The sequence below is a fragment of the Coregonus lavaretus genome (assembly GCF_964263955.1).
Source record: "Coregonus lavaretus genome assembly, chromosome: 17".
NCBI classification, from domain to species: Eukaryota; Metazoa; Chordata; class Actinopteri; order Salmoniformes; family Salmonidae; genus Coregonus; species Coregonus lavaretus.
This window is the reverse complement of record NC_140004.1, coordinates 18,619,017-18,637,280: the sequence shown is the minus strand read 5'-3', so window position 1 is coordinate 18,637,280 and position 18,264 is coordinate 18,619,017. Positions and strand designations below refer to the sequence as shown.

At 44.5% G+C, this 18,264-nt stretch overlaps 1 protein-coding gene across 1 annotated transcript in view; it reads left to right on the top strand.

Moving 5' to 3' along the window:
- LOC311144290 (E1A-binding protein p400-like) overlaps positions 1-18,264 on the top strand; it is a 31,428-nt gene that overhangs the window by 7,362 nt on the left and 5,802 nt on the right. Inside the window, exons 12-36 of the mRNA XM_084180306.1 lie at positions 247-336; positions 492-605; positions 766-956; positions 1,158-1,335; positions 2,895-3,031; positions 3,266-3,435; positions 3,647-3,821; positions 4,113-4,249; positions 4,474-4,660; positions 6,467-6,636; positions 6,777-6,955; positions 9,753-9,917; positions 10,192-10,341; positions 10,507-10,556; positions 12,298-12,587; positions 12,780-12,982; positions 13,135-13,304; positions 14,108-14,304; positions 14,416-14,527; positions 14,629-14,892; positions 15,061-15,135; positions 15,268-15,402; positions 15,645-15,689; positions 17,583-17,736; positions 17,838-18,070. Of these exons, the coding sequence (XP_084036432.1) occupies positions 247-336; positions 492-605; positions 766-956; positions 1,158-1,335; positions 2,895-3,031; positions 3,266-3,435; positions 3,647-3,821; positions 4,113-4,249; positions 4,474-4,660; positions 6,467-6,636; positions 6,777-6,955; positions 9,753-9,917; positions 10,192-10,341; positions 10,507-10,556; positions 12,298-12,587; positions 12,780-12,982; positions 13,135-13,304; positions 14,108-14,304; positions 14,416-14,527; positions 14,629-14,892; positions 15,061-15,135; positions 15,268-15,402; positions 15,645-15,689; positions 17,583-17,736; positions 17,838-18,070 (3,971 nt within the window). The remainder of the gene's footprint in view (positions 1-246; positions 337-491; positions 606-765; positions 957-1,157; positions 1,336-2,894; positions 3,032-3,265; positions 3,436-3,646; positions 3,822-4,112; positions 4,250-4,473; positions 4,661-6,466; positions 6,637-6,776; positions 6,956-9,752; positions 9,918-10,191; positions 10,342-10,506; positions 10,557-12,297; positions 12,588-12,779; positions 12,983-13,134; positions 13,305-14,107; positions 14,305-14,415; positions 14,528-14,628; positions 14,893-15,060; positions 15,136-15,267; positions 15,403-15,644; positions 15,690-17,582; positions 17,737-17,837; positions 18,071-18,264) is intronic.

The following is an 18,264-nucleotide window of genomic DNA, read 5'->3' as shown; positions in this document are numbered from 1 at the left end:
CCCTGCCCAGTCATGTGAAATCCGTAGATTAGGGCCTAATTTATTTATTTCAATTGGCTGATTTCCTTATTTGAACTGTAACTCAGTAAGATCGTTGAAATTGTTGCAAGTTGCATTTATATTTTTGTTCAGTATAGATGTCATCTTGTTTATGCTTTGAGCAGGTGGGTGCCAACAGGTGCGGTCCTGCATTTAACACTTGTTTACTATCCTGTAACTTGTCTATGGCTGTGTTCTCTCTTACAGTTCAGGATGAGGAGAGCACCATAGAGGAGCAGGAGGCCATGGAGGTGCTAGCTGATCAGAAGGCAGAGTTGGCAGATCTGGCTATAGATGGTCAGCATGACACCTTTTTCTCACTATAACTAATGATGGATTTTGCCCGATTACCTTTATTTTATGGTATTTTCATTAAAACATGTCATGTTTGAAAGTGTCCCTTAGGTTTTGTCTATACTGAGCCTTTCCTCTTTGTCTTCTACCGTTCTCAGCTGAGATGCCTCTGGATGTGTTGGTGAAGCAGTATGCTGGTGCTTACGCTGACAACTTTGACTGGCCCCAGCCTGCCACACCGAGTGATGAGGAGGACCGGGATGAGACTGAAGGTACACCTAAACTCTACATGTAAACTCCATCTCTGTGTACCAGTCTAGCTCGGTGCCTTGTGATCGTTGATATGCCAAGATGATTAGTTTAAAAGCAAAAGGATTTGTAGACTGGTGGTGTTCTCTCTGTGGTGCTGATGTGGTTATTGTTCCATCTCAGATATGGAGTCCCCTCTGGACAGCCCCCACGAGGCTGTAGTGATAGACTCTCTGCTCAGTGTGGACCAGTATCGAGGTTCTGACAAGGCCTGCCCCCCTGGTGCTGACGGGAAGCCTAGGAAAGACATAGCAGAGGTGGCAGCCGCCACAGAACTCATCCTACCCAAGGGCAGTGCCAGGACCACCTCTTCTGTGAGTCCTCACGTCTCAGCCTCACACTGACCCAGTGGATTACTATCGGGTGTCATGTAACCAGTTTGAAAATGAGAGGAATTTGGCAAGATTAATTAAATAACAAAATTGCTTATAAATAAAATCTACAGTTAAGAGGACAGTTAGTGGGTTACTATGTACAAACAGGGAATCATTATGACCCTTTGCTATGTATCTCAGGTCCGCAGCCAGGCTCCTTTTCTGCTGCACGGATCACTGCGTGATTACCAGCAGATCGGAGTGGACTGGCTAGCCAGCCTCCACAAGAAACACCTCAACGGCATCCTAGCAGACGAGACTGCACTGGGCAAGACCGTGCAGACTGTGGCCTACCTGGCCCATCTGGCCTGTCAAGAGGGTAATCTAACCTACTGCTGAAATAGTTTATTCAATGCTTCGCTTTTGTTTCTGTATGTAAACATGTACACTACCAGTCAAAAGTTTGGACACACCTACTCATTCAAGGGTTTTCCTTTATTTGTACTATTTTTTACATTGTAGAAGACATCAAAACTATGACATAACACATATGGAATCATGTAGTAACCAAAAATGTGTTAAAACTAAATATATTTTATATTTGAGATTCTTCAAATAGCCACCCTTTGCCTTGATGACAGCTTTGCACACTCTTGGCATTCTCTCAACCAGCTTCATGAGGTAGTCACCTGGAATGCATTTCGATTAACAGGTGTGCCTTCTTAAAAGTTAAATTGTGGAATTTATTTCCTTCTTAATGCGTTTGAGCCAATCAGTTGTGATGTGACAAGGTAGGGGAGGTATACAGAAGATAGTAAAAGACCAAGTCCATATTATGGCAAGAACAGCTCAAATAAGCAAAGAGAAATGACAGATGAAACTGGCTCTCAAGAAAGACCCAGAGTTACCTCTGCTGCAGAGGATAAGTTCATTAGACTTACCAGCCTCAGAAATTGCAACCCAAATAAATGCTTCACAGACTTTAAGTCACAGACACATCTCAACATCAACTGTTCAGAGGGGACTGTGTGAATCAGGCCTTCATGGTCGAATTGCTGCAAAGAAACCAGTATTAAAGGACACCAATAATAAGAAGAGACCTACTTGGGCCAAGAAACACGAGCAATGGACATTAGACCGGTGGAAATGTGTCCTTTGGTCTGGAGTCCAAATTTGAGATTTTTGGTTCAAACCGCTGTGTCTTTGTGAGACGCAGTGTGGGTGAACGGATGATCTCCGCATGTGTAGTTCCCACCGTAAAGCATGGAGGGGGAGGTGTTATGGTGTGGGGGTGCTTTGCTGGTGACACTGTCTGTGATTTATTTAGAATTCAAGGCACATTTAACCAGCATGGCTACCACAGCATTCTGCAGTGATACGCCATCCCATCTGGTTTGGGCTTAGTGGGACTATCATTTGTTTTTCAACAGGACAATGACCCAACACACCTCCAGGCTGTGTAAGGGCTATTTTACCAAGAAGGAGAATGATGGAGTGCTGCATCAGATGATCTGGCCTCCACAATCCCCCGACCTCAACCCAATTGAGATGGTTTGGGATGAGTCGGATGGCAGAGTGAAGGAAAAGCAGCCAACAAGTGCTCAGCATATGTGAGAACTCCTTCAAGACTGTTGGAAAAGCATTCCAGGTGAAGCTGGTTGAGAGAATGCCAAGAGTGTGCAAAGCTGTCATCAAGGCAAAGGATGGCTATTTGAAGAATCTCAAATATAAAATATATTTTTATTTGTTGAACACTTTTTTGGTTACTACATGATTCCAAATGTGTTGTTTCATAGTTTTGATGTCTTCACTATTATTCTACAATGTAGAAAATAGTAAAAAGAAAGAAAAACCCTTGAATGAGTAGGTGTGTCCAAACGTTTGACTGGTAGTGTATGTATTTATGTATGTGGACTTAATTATTAATTTTTTATGTAGGTATCTGGGGCCCCCACCTAGTTGTGGTGAGGACGTGTAAGATGCTGAGCTGGGAGATGGAGTTTAAACGCTGGTGTCCTGGCTTCAAGATCCTCCTCTACCTTGGTAACAGACATGAACGCAGAGCAAAGAGAAGGGTAACTACTAATGATCTGTTTCAATAGACAGACCCATGAGATTGAGTCCATTCCAGCAGAGAGAGTTTGGGCAGGACAGCAGCACCAAATGTGACAATAAATAATGGACAGTTCCCATGAATACAATGCCATTAAGATGTCAATTTTCTTCTCTTGGCTTATTTCAAATGCCCTTGTTTTCCAGTTTGTATTTGTGTCTGTCCATAACTTGTCGTGTTGTTGATGTGTCTCCAGTGGTGGGCAGAGGCCAATAGCTTCCATGTGTGTGTGACGTCCTACAAGCTGCTGCTGAAGGACCAGAGCCACTTCCTGAGAAGGAGGTGGAAGAACTTGGTCCTGGATGAGGTGCAGCTCATTAAAAACATGTCCGAGAATCACTGGGAAACCATCTTTGCTCTCAAGAAGTGAGCAGCTCTTATTTTAGGGTAGCACTGTGGTTACACCCACGCACACACTGGTCTGCCAAGGGCTTTTGGGTGACAGCTTAGTTAGCATGAAATGAAGGCTAAACTCTGAAATGGGGTTTGACCTTGTGGTTTTCCAGGCATTTTAAATTGTTAGAGATTAAGAGAAACAACAAAAGCTAATGATGTGTTGGTGTGGCTTGTGTTCCAGTCAGCAGAGGATCCTCCTGATCAACACTCCACTACACAACACACTGAAGGAGCTGTGGACCATGATCCACTTCCTCCTGCCAGGCATCACCAGACCCTTCACAGACTTCCCAGTCAAGCCAGGCACAGACCAGAACCAGGACTACTGCCACAAACTGGTCATCCGCCTACACAGGGTCAGTAGGGGTACAACCAAACGCCCATCTTTCTAATCCTTGTGTGTTGAGCGTTTCAGTTAGTAGTCACTGTTATCATGAATATTGATGGTGCTTTAGTTGTGGTGTGAATTTGTTTATCTGAGGGTTCTTTCATTCCTAATGAGTGTATTTCATCATTAAAGAAGACATCTTGCTTAACATTGGTGGTCAGTATGATTCCCATTTACCAGGGCATAGCTGTTCATACCTAGTTACCAATTGATCTGACATCCTTTCTCCTCTCCTCTCTCTCTCTCTCTCTCTCTCCAGATGATCCAACCCTTCATCCTGAGGCGCTGTAAGAGGGACGTGGAGAAGCAGCTCCCTAAGAAGTATGAACACATCATCAAGTGTCGCCTGTCCAGCAGACAGAAGAGCATGTATGAAGATATCCTCACTCAGCCAGGGTGAGTCTGGCCTCCAGACACCACAGTTCCTCAGCCTAATGTTTGGACAACCTGATTGCATGATCGGTAGAGTATTTTGTCCGATTCTCATAGACTGAATATTTGAGCACAGGTTCAATGGTAGAAATGCATGAATATTTTTTGTTTATAAACAGAGCATGGTTGCGCAGATGATAAATTCACTTGCCCTGTTTCTGAATGTCTTGTCCTTTGTCCGCCCCTAGAGCCCAGGAGGCGTTGAAGACGGGTCATTTTGTGAGTGTGCTGCAGGTGCTGATGCAGCTGCAGAGGATCTGTAACCATCCAGACCTGGTGAACATCAGGGAAACCAACAGCTCCTACGTGTGTTCTTCTCTCCAGTACAACACCCCCTCCCTGGTGCTGGGAGCCCTGCAGGAGGACCAACGCAAGGTAGGACTAGGAGGGTGCCAGTACCACACAGCTAAAACCTCCTGAGGGTTTTATTCTGTTTATTCTGTTTCATTAGTACTGCTCACCTGAATGACGTACAATGAAATTGATTAGATTGGTTTTGATTTAACTGTAGGTCTTTATCTGACAACTTAGTCTCCATCTACATATACAGTGGGGGAAAAAAGTATTTAGTCAGCCACCAATTGTGCAAGTTCTCCCACTTAAAAAGATGAGAGGCCTGTAATTTTCATCATAGGTACACGTCAACTATGACAGACAAATTGAGATTTTTTTTTCCAGAAAATTATATTTTAGGATTTTTAATGAATTTATTTGCAAATTATGGTGGAAAATAAGTATTTGGTCACCTACAAACAAGCAAGATTTCTGGCTCTCACAGACCTGTAACTTCTTCTTTAAGAGGCTCCTCTGTCCTCCACTCGTTACCTGTATTAATGGCACCTGTTTGAACTTGTTATCAGTATAAAAGACACCTGTCCACAACCTCAAACCGTCACACTCCAAACTCCACTATGGCCAAGACCAAAGAGCTGTCAAAGGACACCAGAAACACAATTGTAGACCTGCACCAGGCTGGGAAGACTGAATCTGCAATAGGTAAGCAGCTTGGTTTGAAGAAATCAACTGTGGGAGCAATTATTAGGAAATGGAAGACATATTGATAATCTCCCTCGATCTGGGGCTCCACGCAAGATCTCACCCCGTGGGGTCAAAATGATCACAAGAACGGTGAGCAAAAATCCCAGAACCACACGGGGGACCTAGTGAATGACCTGCAGAGAGCTGGGACCAAAGTAACAAAGCCTACCATCAGTAACACACTACGCCGCCAGAGACTCAAATCCTGCAGTGCCAGACGTGTCCCCCTGCTTAAGCCAGTACATGTCCAGGCCCGTCTGAAGTTTGCTAGAGTGCATTTGGATGATCCAGAAGAGGATTGGGAGAATGTCATATGGTCAGATGAAACCAAAATAGAACTTTTTGGTAAAAACTCAACTCGTCGTGTTTGGAGGACAAAGAATGCTGAGTTGCATCCAAAGAACACCATACCTACTGTGAAGCATGGGGGTGGAAACATCATGCTTTGGGGCTGTTTTTCTGCAAAGGGACCAGGACGACTGATCCATGTAAAGGAAAGAATGAATGGGGCCATGTATCGTGAGATTTTGAGTGAAAACCTCCTTCCATCAGCAAGGGCATTGAAGATGAAACGTGGCTGGGTCTTTCAGCATGACAATGATCCCAAACACACCGCCCGGGCAACGAAGGAGTGGCTTCGTAAGAAGCATTTCAAGGTCCTGGAGTGGCCTAGCCAGTCTCCAGATCTCAACCCCATAGAAAATCTTTGGAGGGAGTTGAAAGTCCGTGTTGCCCAGCGACAGCCCCAAAACACTGCTCTAGAGGAGATCTGCATGGAGGAATGGGCCAAAATACCAGCAACAGTGTGTGAAAACCTTGTGAAGACTTACAGAAAACGTTTGACCTGTGTCATTGCCAACAAAGGGTATATAACAAAGTATTGAAAAACTTTTGTTATTGACCAAATACTTATTTTCCACCATAATTTGCAAATAAATTCATTAAAAATCCTACAATGTGATTTTCTGGAATTTTTTTTCCTTATTTTGTCTGTCATAGTTGACGTGTACCTATGATGAAAATTACAGGCCTCTCTCATCTTTTTAAGTGGGAGAACTTGCACAATTGGTGGCTGACTAAATACTTTTTTCCCCCACTGTATGAGGTTCAGAACACGCTTGTTTTCCTTTTCTCTTTTTCTAGAGCCTGGACCTGTCCATGTTTGACTTGATCAGTAATGAGAACAGACTGACACGCTACGAGACAGAGGAGGTTCTACCCAAACTCAAAGTCACCCGTCAGCTGATCGAGGAGATCCACGGTGCCCCGGACCCACCGGCCAGACCCAAGCCCTGCAAGATCAAACCCATGAGGTCTGTGTTCTACCTTTCACATCACAAAAATGGAAAATAAAGTGTGTTTTCGAATTCTATTATATCATGTTACATCAGTAGCGCTAGGCTGTGTTGCATGACCTTTGACCTTTATTGAGTGTCTATGATTTGATTGACAGGTTGTTCCAGCCAGTGCAGTATGGTACCAAGCCAGAGGGTCGTCTAGTGCCCATGACCAGTACTGTGGGTCAGCAGCGTCCTCCAGCTACCACTACCACCACCACCGCTACTGGCCTTCAGCCAGCCCAGACCAGGGGCAAGTCCCCTGTCACCACCACCACCACTAGCACCACACAGGGTAAGACCTCACTATAGACACTTATAACAATGGTGCACCTTGGTATGTATGCACTGGGGTTCACACTGTTTTCAAGTTTCATGCTGTTTTCAAGTTGAATAACTTAATTAAGCAAATCAAACATTTATCTTAATGTGTTTTGATAATTGCAGTTGATTATTTACAGTATTTGTGCAGTGTGTATCACACAGATAATCGCATGATGTTACCATGTAATGTTTTGTAAAGCATGTGTGATTTTAGTCTGTCATGACATTAAAAACGGCATTTTAGTGAAGTTAATTAAACTAACTATGCATATTGTTTGTCATTACCGCCATTACATTTTCAAATTGTCTGGTTTATGCACGTGTAACTTAAAAATGGTGTCATCAACATAATTTCGGAAAAAAATCAACAACAAAAATGTTTACTACTACAAATGTATTCTGAAGCAGGGAAGTCCAAGGCGAAGATTTTATTTGATTGACATCCTCTTTTGACTCTAAACCAGGGATGGGCAACTTTGATGGGTGTGGGGGCCACAGAAAATGGGAACTCATCATGAGGGGCCGCCGTGGCTCGCGGGTGTGCGTACCCACATTCATAGCCACACATGCAGCCGGAGCCGGCCCTAAGCAAAATTTTGCGAGCAAAAAATTCTAAGTGCCCCCCTCTTTACAGCGAAGAAAAATTAAATAAAGGGTGAGAGAGTCAATTTCCTGCAATTCTACACATTTTGCCATGGGGCGTAGAGAAAACGTTGCAATTCTATACTTTTTGCTATGGGGCGGAGAGAAAAATGTGCAGTTTTATAACTATTTTCCTGCAATTCTACACATTTTGCCATAGGGTGGAGACAAATGTTTGCAGTTTTTAATATGATATATGATGACCAATGGGGGCCCCCAGTCGGTAATTCAACCATGATTACTCCAAGTTTACATAGCTGGCCTCTAGACTAACTTGCCTATCTATTTTTTGGCTAATTGAGTGACTGTCAGTGACTGACATAACAAGAGAACAACTGCTGATTCACAACCAAATTTCGGACTTGCACTTTGTGTATTATACTATTCTAACTCTCCACAGTAAGTTGAGACCCCGACTGAGTTCCATTTAAAAAAAAATTGAAATTGATCTGCGGGCCTACAAATTGGGGTCTGCCAGTTGCCCATCCTTGCTCTAAACCTATCAATCCCAGACAGGTATAAACCAAACCTATCTGATGGACCACCACCCTTGAGTTGTGCTGTTGAATTAACTGACGCGTTGTTTCAGTCCCCTCCTAACAGTTAGCCCATTCCAAACCCCCTTGTACTTCACAGTGGCTGGGACGGCTATTCAGAAAGCCCAGACTACCTCTCCTGCCACCGGCACCACTGGGTCTGCTGTAGCCTCCTCTGGGAGCGCCACTGCTGGCCAGCATGTGGTGGGGACTGCGTCCCCTGTGGCCCTGGGCCAGGCTCTGTGTGGCGCAGCCCAGCCCACTCTGCCTGGCATTGTCCAGGTCCACAGGCCAGCCCTAGGCCCCACCCATGCCATCCAGCCCAGCCTGGTTCCCCAGAGGCTGGTTCTAACGTCCCAGGCCCAGGCAAGGTTGCCTAGTAAGTGGCCCCCTCCCCTCCCTTCAACGTCTCCCTCCACTTTCGGCTCATCAGAAAGGGCTGCTCTGACAACAGGTCTCTCTCCTGGACACTGCTGATGTGTGTTTGGGTCTTGGCTTTTAAAGAAACAGCACTTTTTCCTATGTAAATACTTAGGAAAAAATTATAGTACTAGAATATTATCATGGTAACAGTATTGTTTAACATGACATATATTTTATAACTTTGACATATTTGTAAAGTTAGAGAACATATTCAGGTTTACAGCTATGGCATTTCCATTGTCCTATTTTACTCCAGCATATCACTGAGTGAAGAAAAAGAGCACTTTAAAAATGAGAACTACAGCCACATCAGCAGCATCCCCAAACAGCCGCCTCAGTCTCTCTCTTCTAAAACCTGCATGTCCACAACCCAACGTCTGCTGCCATGACAGACCACACAAGACTGTTTTAACCATTAAAAAGTATATTTTCCCCACCCAAATATTGGTTCTCCCATTTTACTAATATTTTGCCTCTTGTCAGCTCAGCTGCAGGAAGGGATCCCAAATCTTTGGTTCCTTTGTTTGTTAATGTTGTTTTTTATGGTTTATTTTGACTCTGAGGGTGTGCACTGCTAAGCATGTGTAAATGGTCCCACACACTGCTGACCTCAGGCCACTCCCTACCCCCCAGTGTGAACACACACGGATACCTTTTCAATAGCAACTCAACACACAACTCAGAAATTATAGCATATAAAACTATTATAGCCAGAAAATGTATCTTTAAAAGAGAATACAGGTATTTTTTGGCAATCATTTGGATAAAGGTGCATCATCTAATTGCATGCCTGTAATATGTGTTGTTGTTGAAAAGGCAGTTAAGTGCAAGCCACTGCTTTAACTGAATACATGTTTGTTGCAGGGTCTGTCTCACCTGAAGATTACTGTTTTCTTTTTTTTTCTTTTCCCCCTCAGGGTTTGGTAGAGATTAGCAACCGCAATGGTTCTGGTGTTGTGGAGTGCCGCTACCTACGCTCGTCCCACTTATTAACCCACCCTGGTTCTGCATGTCTAGTCTCTCTCACCCTTCAACTAACTGAAATATCAAACATGTCTTTATTTTGTATTTTTGGTGATGCACTACTAGACTGTTTCTGACAACAGTCCTCCTTTAGTCTGTGGTGTTATTTGACTAGAGGTGTGTGTGTCTTCCCTCCTGCTGAAGGTGGAGATGTGGTGAAGATAGCCCAGCTGGCGTCCATAGCAGGCAGTCAGAACCGGATCTCCCAGCCTGAGACCCCCGTCACTCTGCAGTTCCAGGGCAACAAGTTCACCCTGTCCCCCAGCCAGCTCCGACAGCTCACCACGGGGCAGCCCTTGCAGCTCCAAGGTACACTCGGTAATGTACACCCATTTCATACTCTCCTTATTACCTCTCTTTCCCTTCACTATATTGCAATCACTTGCAACAAAGATGCTACTTTTCTCTCTACCATGTAATTTATTCAATTTCCCCGTCATAGAAATATTTAGAGTTGGATAACCAATGTTACATGTATAGACATTTTTACTTAGAGAGTGATGAAATTAAATGGTTTTTAGCCTAAATAGCTGTTTAAAGGTTTCCGTGTTGTGTCTGTGTGCCTGGTTGTGTGGTGGTACAGGTAACATCCTGCAGATAGTGTCGGCCCCCGGTCAGCAAATCCTCCGGCCTCAGGGCTCCATGCTCATGCAGACGGTACCTCAGGCTGTACCCGTCTCCAACTCCTCCACCACACCTGGCACCCCACCCCCAGCCACCTCCACCTACCAAGGTAAGCCAGCCACCTTTTTACTGTGAATAGTGCAGATAGTGATATAATTCCACAGGTACTGTCTCTGCTGTCATGGCTTACACTGTCAATATTACTCTATAGTCACCTTTCTGACAAAGTGATTGTGCTGTAATGGTCTTTGTCTTTCTCCCTCTACTTGTGAAGCTTCAGGGGTGAGCGCCAAGCCTGCTCCTGCTGCTCCTATTGCTCCTCAGGTAGGTAGAACTGGCACTGGTAGAACACAGTAGAAAATGAAATCAAGACACATAGTCATTAAAACTTGTCTTTCAACCACTCCACAAATTTCTTGTTAACAAACTATAGTTTTGGCAAGTCGGTTAGGACATCTACTTTGTGCATGACACAAGTAATTTTTCCAACAATTGTTTACAGACAGATTATTTTGCTTATAATTCACTGTATCACAATTCCAGTGGGTCAGCAGTTTACATACACTAAGTTGACTGTGCCTTTAAACAGCTTGGAAAATTCCAGAAAATGATGTCATGGCTTTAGAAGCTTCTGCTAGGCTAATTGACAACATTTGAGTCAATTGGAGGTGTACCTGTTGATGTATTTCAAGGCCTACCTTCAAACTCTGTGCCTCTTTGCTTGACATCATGGGAAAATCAAAAGAAATCAGCCAAGACCTCAGAAAACAATTGTAGACCTCCACAAGTCTGGTTCATCCTTGGGAGCAATTTCCAAACGCCTGAAGGTAACACATTAATCTGTACAAACAATAGTACGCAAGTATAAACACCATGGGACCACGCAGCCGTCATACCGCTCAGGAAGGAGACACGTTCTGTCTCCTAGAGATGAACGTACTTTGGTGCGAAAAGTGCAAATCAATCCCAGAACAACAGCAAAGAACCTTGTGAAGATGCTGGAGGAAACAGGTACAAAATATCTATATCCACAGTAAAACAAATCCTATATCGACATAACCTGAAAGGCCGCTCGGCAAGGAAGAAGCCACTGCTGCAAAACCGTCATAAAAAAGCCAGACTACGTTTTTTCAACTGCACATGGGGACAAAGATTGTAATTTTTGGAGAAATGTCCTCTGGTATGATGAAACAAAAATAGAACTGTTTGGCCATAATGACCATCATTATGTTTGGAGGAAAAAGGGGGAACTTGCAAGCCGAAGAACACCATCCCAACCGTGAAGCATGGGGGTGGCAGCATCATGCTGTGGGGGTGCTTTGCTGCAGGAGGGATTGGTGCACTTCACAAAATAGATGGCATCATGAGGAAGGTAAATTATGTGGATATATTGAAGCAACATCTCAAGACATCAGTCAGGAAGTTAAAGCTTGGTCGCAAATGGGTCTTCCAAATGGACAATGACCCCAAGCATACTTCCAAAGATGTGGCAAAATGGCTTAAGGACAACAAAGTTAAGGTATTGGAGTGGCCATCACAAAGCCCTGACCTCAATCCTATAGAAAATGTGTGGGCAGAACTGAAAAAGCATGTGCGAGTAAGGAGGCCTACAAACCTGACTCCGTTACACCAGCTCTGTCAGGAGGAATGGGCCAAAATTCACCCAACTTATTGTGGGAAGCTTGTGGAAGGCTACCTGAAATGTTTGACCCAATTTAACCAATTTAAAGGCAATGCTACCAAATACTAATTGACTGTATGTAAACTTCTGACCCACTGGGAATGTGATAAAATAAATAAAAGCTGAAATAAATAATTCTCTCTACTATTATTCTGACATTTCACATTCTTAAAATAAAGTGGTGATCCTAACTGACCTAAAACAGGGAATTCTTACAAGGATTAAATGTCAGGAATTGTGAAAAACTGAGTTTAAATGTATTTGGCTAAGGTGTATGTAAAGTTCCGACTTCAACTGTACCTATATTTCCGTAGTCCCATGATCCATATTCTCACCAAAGTGATGAAATGTCAATATGATGCCTTTCTTCTGTGTCGTGTACAGGAGTCGTCAGAGGAGAGGAGTCGTCTGCTGAAGGAGCGTCTGAGCCGCCTGTTCAGTGCTAACGAGCGGCGCTGTGGCCGCAGTGTGCTGTATGGGGCTGACCTGCTCCAGGCCTGCTCTGTGACCCCAGGGGCTCCTCACTCTGCCCTGAGCCCCAGGGGCTGGAGGTGGGTGGGCAGGGAAAGCTGCCTCAGGGCCCAGAGGACCCCTGTGGCCACCACCACACACCTCCAGTCTGCCCTGCTCTCCTCCACACACCGCCAGGACGCCGGCAACAGCCTAGTCAGCAGGTACCCAACTACCCATGGTGGTCAATCACCTCACATCACTGTCGGATTCAACTTTTATTATAGGATGGACGTAATCACCCTGGTTCAAAATCTAGTTCAATTTGCGTACAGTGAATTGAGTTAAAGCCTACTTGAGTTCATATAGCCTTTTGTATTTCTTACAGTCATTAAACAACTCTCTCCTCTCTGTAGGTTATCATGTGTTGTCCCTGTCGCAGTAGCTCCTCCCCCTCACCTATATGCAGCAAATCCCCCAGCTCCCTACAGCCTGGAGCAGAAGTTGATCAGTCGCAGGCTCCAGGTGGCTGCCGCCCCCCACAGCACAGAGATCCACCGCCTGTCCTCTGGACACCAGCTCCAGTTCCCTGACCTGCAGCTCATGCAGATGGACTCAGGTGAGCTCAGCAGAATAGTATATTTAGCTTTGTGTGCCAGGGCTCTAGGCTCTCCTATAAGCCTGGCTAAACATAGGTAGTCCATTGTGTGCATGGGCTGCACACATCGTTCGAATTACGCTAAAATTAGTATCTATTTTTTTCCGCCAAAGGTAAACTTGAGGCCCTGGCCATTCTGCTCCAGAAGCTGAGGTCGGAGAATCACAGAGTCCTCATCTTCACACAAATGGTGAAGATGCTGGACATCCTGGAGGCCTTCCTGGACCACCGGCAGCTCACATACATCCGCGTGGACGAGAGCCTGACCACAGAGGAACGTCAGGTAAAACACCTTTGTATCAAGGAAGTCATCCGCTGCACCAGTTATGGTGCCTGTGTTATAGTGAGTTCACACACAGAGACTTCTATTGTGTTGTATTACTAGGGTTAATTGTAGTTCACTCACTCAGTGACAGCCCTGCCTCTCTTTCTGTTTCTCCCTGTCTAACACCGGGACCTCTTGATTCAGTGCAGTGTTCTGGCACTATAAGGGGACAGAGTACTACGCTCTCTTCCCTCCCTACTGGATGCTGTTCCTCCTAGGGCCTTAAGAGAAGCACACAAGGGCAACTAGAGAACCTATGGGGCTTTCTGGCTTTTTTAGGGCTGTACTTTTTACTCTTCTGCTACACTTGCTTTTTATTTTGGGCTGTCCAATCAGACGTGTCTGTCTCTTCTCTAACCGACCTCTTGTTTAATTCTCCTTCCTTCTTTCTGTCGGTGAGCTGAGTGAACTATACCGGAGGTGTTTGGTTTGTAAGATTTGAAGCAGAGGAGGCGTGTCTTCATTTGTCTAAAAGACAAAGTATAGTTGTAAAGAACTGCTCCGTTTCAGCACACCAGTCACTGATGCAGGATATACTCTTATCATAAACCATACAATAATTTGTAGGATATAGACCTCTCCAACCATCTATACCATGTGTTTTGTAGATGCTAAACAAGTGTGTGTCAGGGTCACAAAACGTAATGCTACCTATGCCATTATCTTAATTGAAGTACTGGGATAGGATAAAACTCTGAAGCCCTCTCCTTGGGACTAATCTGTCTATCTGTTTCTCATGATATCTCCCTCCCTCCCATCAGGAGCATATGAAGACCTTCAACAGGAACAGACAGATGTTCTGCAGCATCCTGACCAACCGCTGCTGTTCGGCCGTGGGGACTGTGTTCGATGCAGACACCATTATATTCTACGACACAGACCTCAACCCCAGCGTGGACGCCCGCACCCAGGAGTGGTGCGAAAAGATCGGACGCTTCAAGGACATCCACATCTATAGGTAACAAACAGGCTAAAGACATGTTCTTCCATAACTCTACGTACCATATCAGGATCACTAACTTGAATGTTAGTCAGTCTGAGGTTGGTAACTTGGTATTTTATATCCAAGACTGGAGAGTGGGAACTCCATTGAAGAGAAGCTGCTGAAGAACGGCACCAAGGATCTGATCAGAGAGGTGGCTGCCCAGGGGACTGACTACACCCTGGCATTCCTCACACAGGTAGGATATTTTACCCTCACACCAACCAGACCCCAGTCCCACTCTGACTAAAACCCATACTATATTTGGTTATTTCATACGCTGTGTCTCTGTGTGTCCAGCGGACCATCCAGGACCTGTTTGAGGTGGAAGCAGGCTCGGGGGAGAAGGTTGAGGAGTTTGTGGTTCTGCACCAGGAGCCATCTCCCTCTGAGGCAATCTCTCCCCGCGTGGCCAGGCCCTACATCCAGGCCCTCCACAGCATCAGCCTGAATTCCCCGCCACCAGAGCAGCAGGAAGAGGAGGGTCAGGAAGACCTGGAGAAGGAGGCGCAAGTCAAAGAAGAGCCATCTCAGCTGGAGGAGCTCAACGCTGTCATGGACCAGGTGATAAACTGTCATTAAGTGCCTTCTTACAGTATTTTGTAGAATACATACCAGGGAGCAAGCACATCTGTTTTAACTAATGCTGGCTTGTCTTGTAGACTACATACCAGGGAGCTAGCACATCTGTTTTAACTAATGCTGGATTGTCTTAATCTTTTCCTCCATCAGCTAACGCCAATAGAAAAATATGCCCTGCAATACCTGGAGTATCTTCATGTCAGGGAAGATGAACATGTTGCCAAGGTAAGACTCAAAACAGTCCTCTCAGACATCCAAAGGTACTACTAGCTCGTAAGACCTTGCATTCTCAAAGTAGCACCAGACCACAATTACAAACAACTTTGATAATTATTTCATGCCTAATGTGAATTTCAGGAGCGACTGTTGTGTGCAAAGAGAGGCTGGGAGATGCAGCACCTCCAGAAACTGAAGGCTGAAGACTCAGAGAGGATGATCATTGAGAATGAGGAGGACCTGTTCACCTACACCAGAGAGGATGCTTACAACATGGTAGGCTTTCACTCTCTCATCTGGTGGTCACAGTGTTCAAATAACAGAACAGAGCCTGTAGTGAGTTTCCATTGTAAATCCGTGGTAATGGTCCCGTGTAGCTCAGTTGGTAGAGCATGGCGCTTGCAACGCCAGGGTTGTGGGTTCGATTCCCACGGGGGGCTAGTATGAAGAAGAGCTTCTGCTAAATGACTAAAATATAAAATGTAATGGGAGCTTAACTCTTGCCTCTGTTTCAACAGGAGTATGTGTTTGATGGAGAAGATGGCCAAACGGAAATCATGCCGGTAAGTCAGTCACATATATACATCAAATCAAAGTTTATTGGTCGCGTTCACAGTTTTGCAGATGTTATCGCAGGTGCATTGAAATGTTTATGTTTCTAGCTCCAACAATGCAGCAATATCTAGCAATACAATAACAATACACACATAATATAAAGTTGTTTTTTTTTAAGAACAAGAAATGAAGACATCAGAATGAGCAAGATGTCGTGACTTGATTTATTCATTAATCTGAAGACTGTTTTATCTAATTAACTAACTATGTTTAATTGGTACCCGATTAAATTAATCATGTAACAATTAACTCATTAGGATCTGGGGCACCACGAGAGCGGTTCTTTAAAGAGTTACCATCTCCCGAATTAAACTCTAAAAGGTCTTTACCTATCACATCTAATTAATCATAACCTCGTATCATATCATCATTCTGAACAGTTGTAACCTCCTTGCATCTGCAAAAACACGAGCCTTACTTATGATTCAGTACTACACAAATTGGTTTAATTATTTATTTACTAGCTAATTAAATGGGAACACAGGATAAACATACACACTCTGCACCGGTTAGTGACTGGAGAAAACAGGTCCCTAGCGGAATGACAACAACATGGCTGCTAGTTGAAGAAGAGATGGAGAGGGAGGGACAGAGACACTTAACATTGGTACATTCAGAAACTACTCTCACCTACAGTAACCATATACTTGGCACATGAACCGCCGCCCGCTTTGAGTAAGAAATCATGAATGTTTTACATGAAATGCCTGGGTTCGCCGGGGATCTCTCGTTGAACAGGGCAGCCTTGGAAAGGGGGTTGGGCTTTTCGTAGCACACTAGTAAGGCTCTGATTTGTCCGAAATGGTTCCAACAGTCTTCTACTGTTGTCCTTCTTCTTAGTTGTCTGGTATCCGGTAACTTGTCATGTAGTCCTGAACAGAACTACTGCTTCTTTGAAGATAGGCTAGCCAGCCATATCGATGGTTCCCCAGTGGGGTGATGAGAGTAGCGTAATATGATGTTTGAGCAGAGTAGCAGATGGTCCTACTTAAATTTGCTTTCGAAGATACCTTACTTAGGACAGCTAATCAGCCGTACCAGTGATTGTCCAGGAGGTGAGTTTATTTTCTTCACTTCGTGTTGAGATTCAAAGTTCCAACCATTTTAAACGTGTAGCTGCCGCTTCACGCTTTTCTGTTTTTCTTAACCCATTTATACACTTTGGTCGAAAGGGGTGGTTCCGGCAGGCTGACACGCTCACTGACCTCACTCCGGGGCGGTGACTACTCACTGTGTAAAGCTCATGGAAAACAATTATCTCTTATAGCTTCTCAAATCACATCCCTCTCTTAACAAAAATACTTTAATCATTCTTCATATTACATGCACAACGCATAGTATGGAAACTTCATACATGTAGTGGGTATACTTTCCAAGTTACAGTATTTCCTTTATAAATGGTTTAATGACATCACAAAATAACAAACAAAATGACCTTCGTGTCCTATAGATTGCCTCTGACCATTCCCCACGTTCTATGTTAGAAATATTGTTCCAGTATTCGCTTTTGAACGTGTTAGAGTTTCAGCAGGAAAACGTTTGTTGAAACAATGAACATTTCTTTGGTGAATCTTTTGAGGGAGAGCCTGGATCGTCTCCCTTGATTTACAACAGGATGTGAGTTGTTAATACCCACTAGTTCTTTCCTTCCCCCTCTACGGGTGAGAGGGGGTCTGATTGAAGTTATTCATTGCAAACCTGATCTGACCTATTTGGATTCTCGTGATCAGTCATGACAAAGACATGACATGTACATGACAGTACCTGAGGTATATCATAGTGTACCCTCTTATTATCCATGAGCATGTCAGCTGTATATTAACCTATGGTTCTGGTTGTAGCTGTGGACTCCACCTACCCCACCGCAGGATGACAACGACATCTATATCGACTCTGTCATCTGTCTGATGTACGACTCTGCTCCCATGCCGGAGTCCAAACTGCCTCCTGTCTACATCCGCAAGGAGCACAAGAGACTCAAGATGGACCCCTCAGGTAAGGCTTTGTATTTCTGTAACAAACATTACAGTATGGTACATTGTGTGTAGTGATGCACTTGTGAGCTCTGTCCTATCCCATGTGCTTGTGCTCCGCAGCAGGCAGGAAGAAAAAAAAGGGTCATGGGGAGACAGTGATTCCTCCTCGCTCCCTCTTTGAGAAGGCCAGCATGCTCAAGGTCCGCCGCGAAGGCAAGGACCAAAAGAAGAACTTCTCCCTGAAGCAGCAGGCGCCCTTTGCCAAGCCTCTGCCCTCGCTGGTCAAACCTGCCATGGAGGCTGGACAGGACAACCCAGAGTGGCTCATCAGTGAAGACTGGGCCCTGCTACAGGTACTGGGCAGGCTGCTACTGAAATGGCTTGTTTTACCCAATACTGTGGAAATGTCTGTCTTAATGTACGTTTGCTAGATACTCTCAGATGAGGTGAACTAAAGTATACTTAGAAGCTAAGCTATTTGTCATCTACGTAGTCCTGTAATTGTGATGAGATGTGTTGTAGTTAAGTTAATATGATGTATTCCATT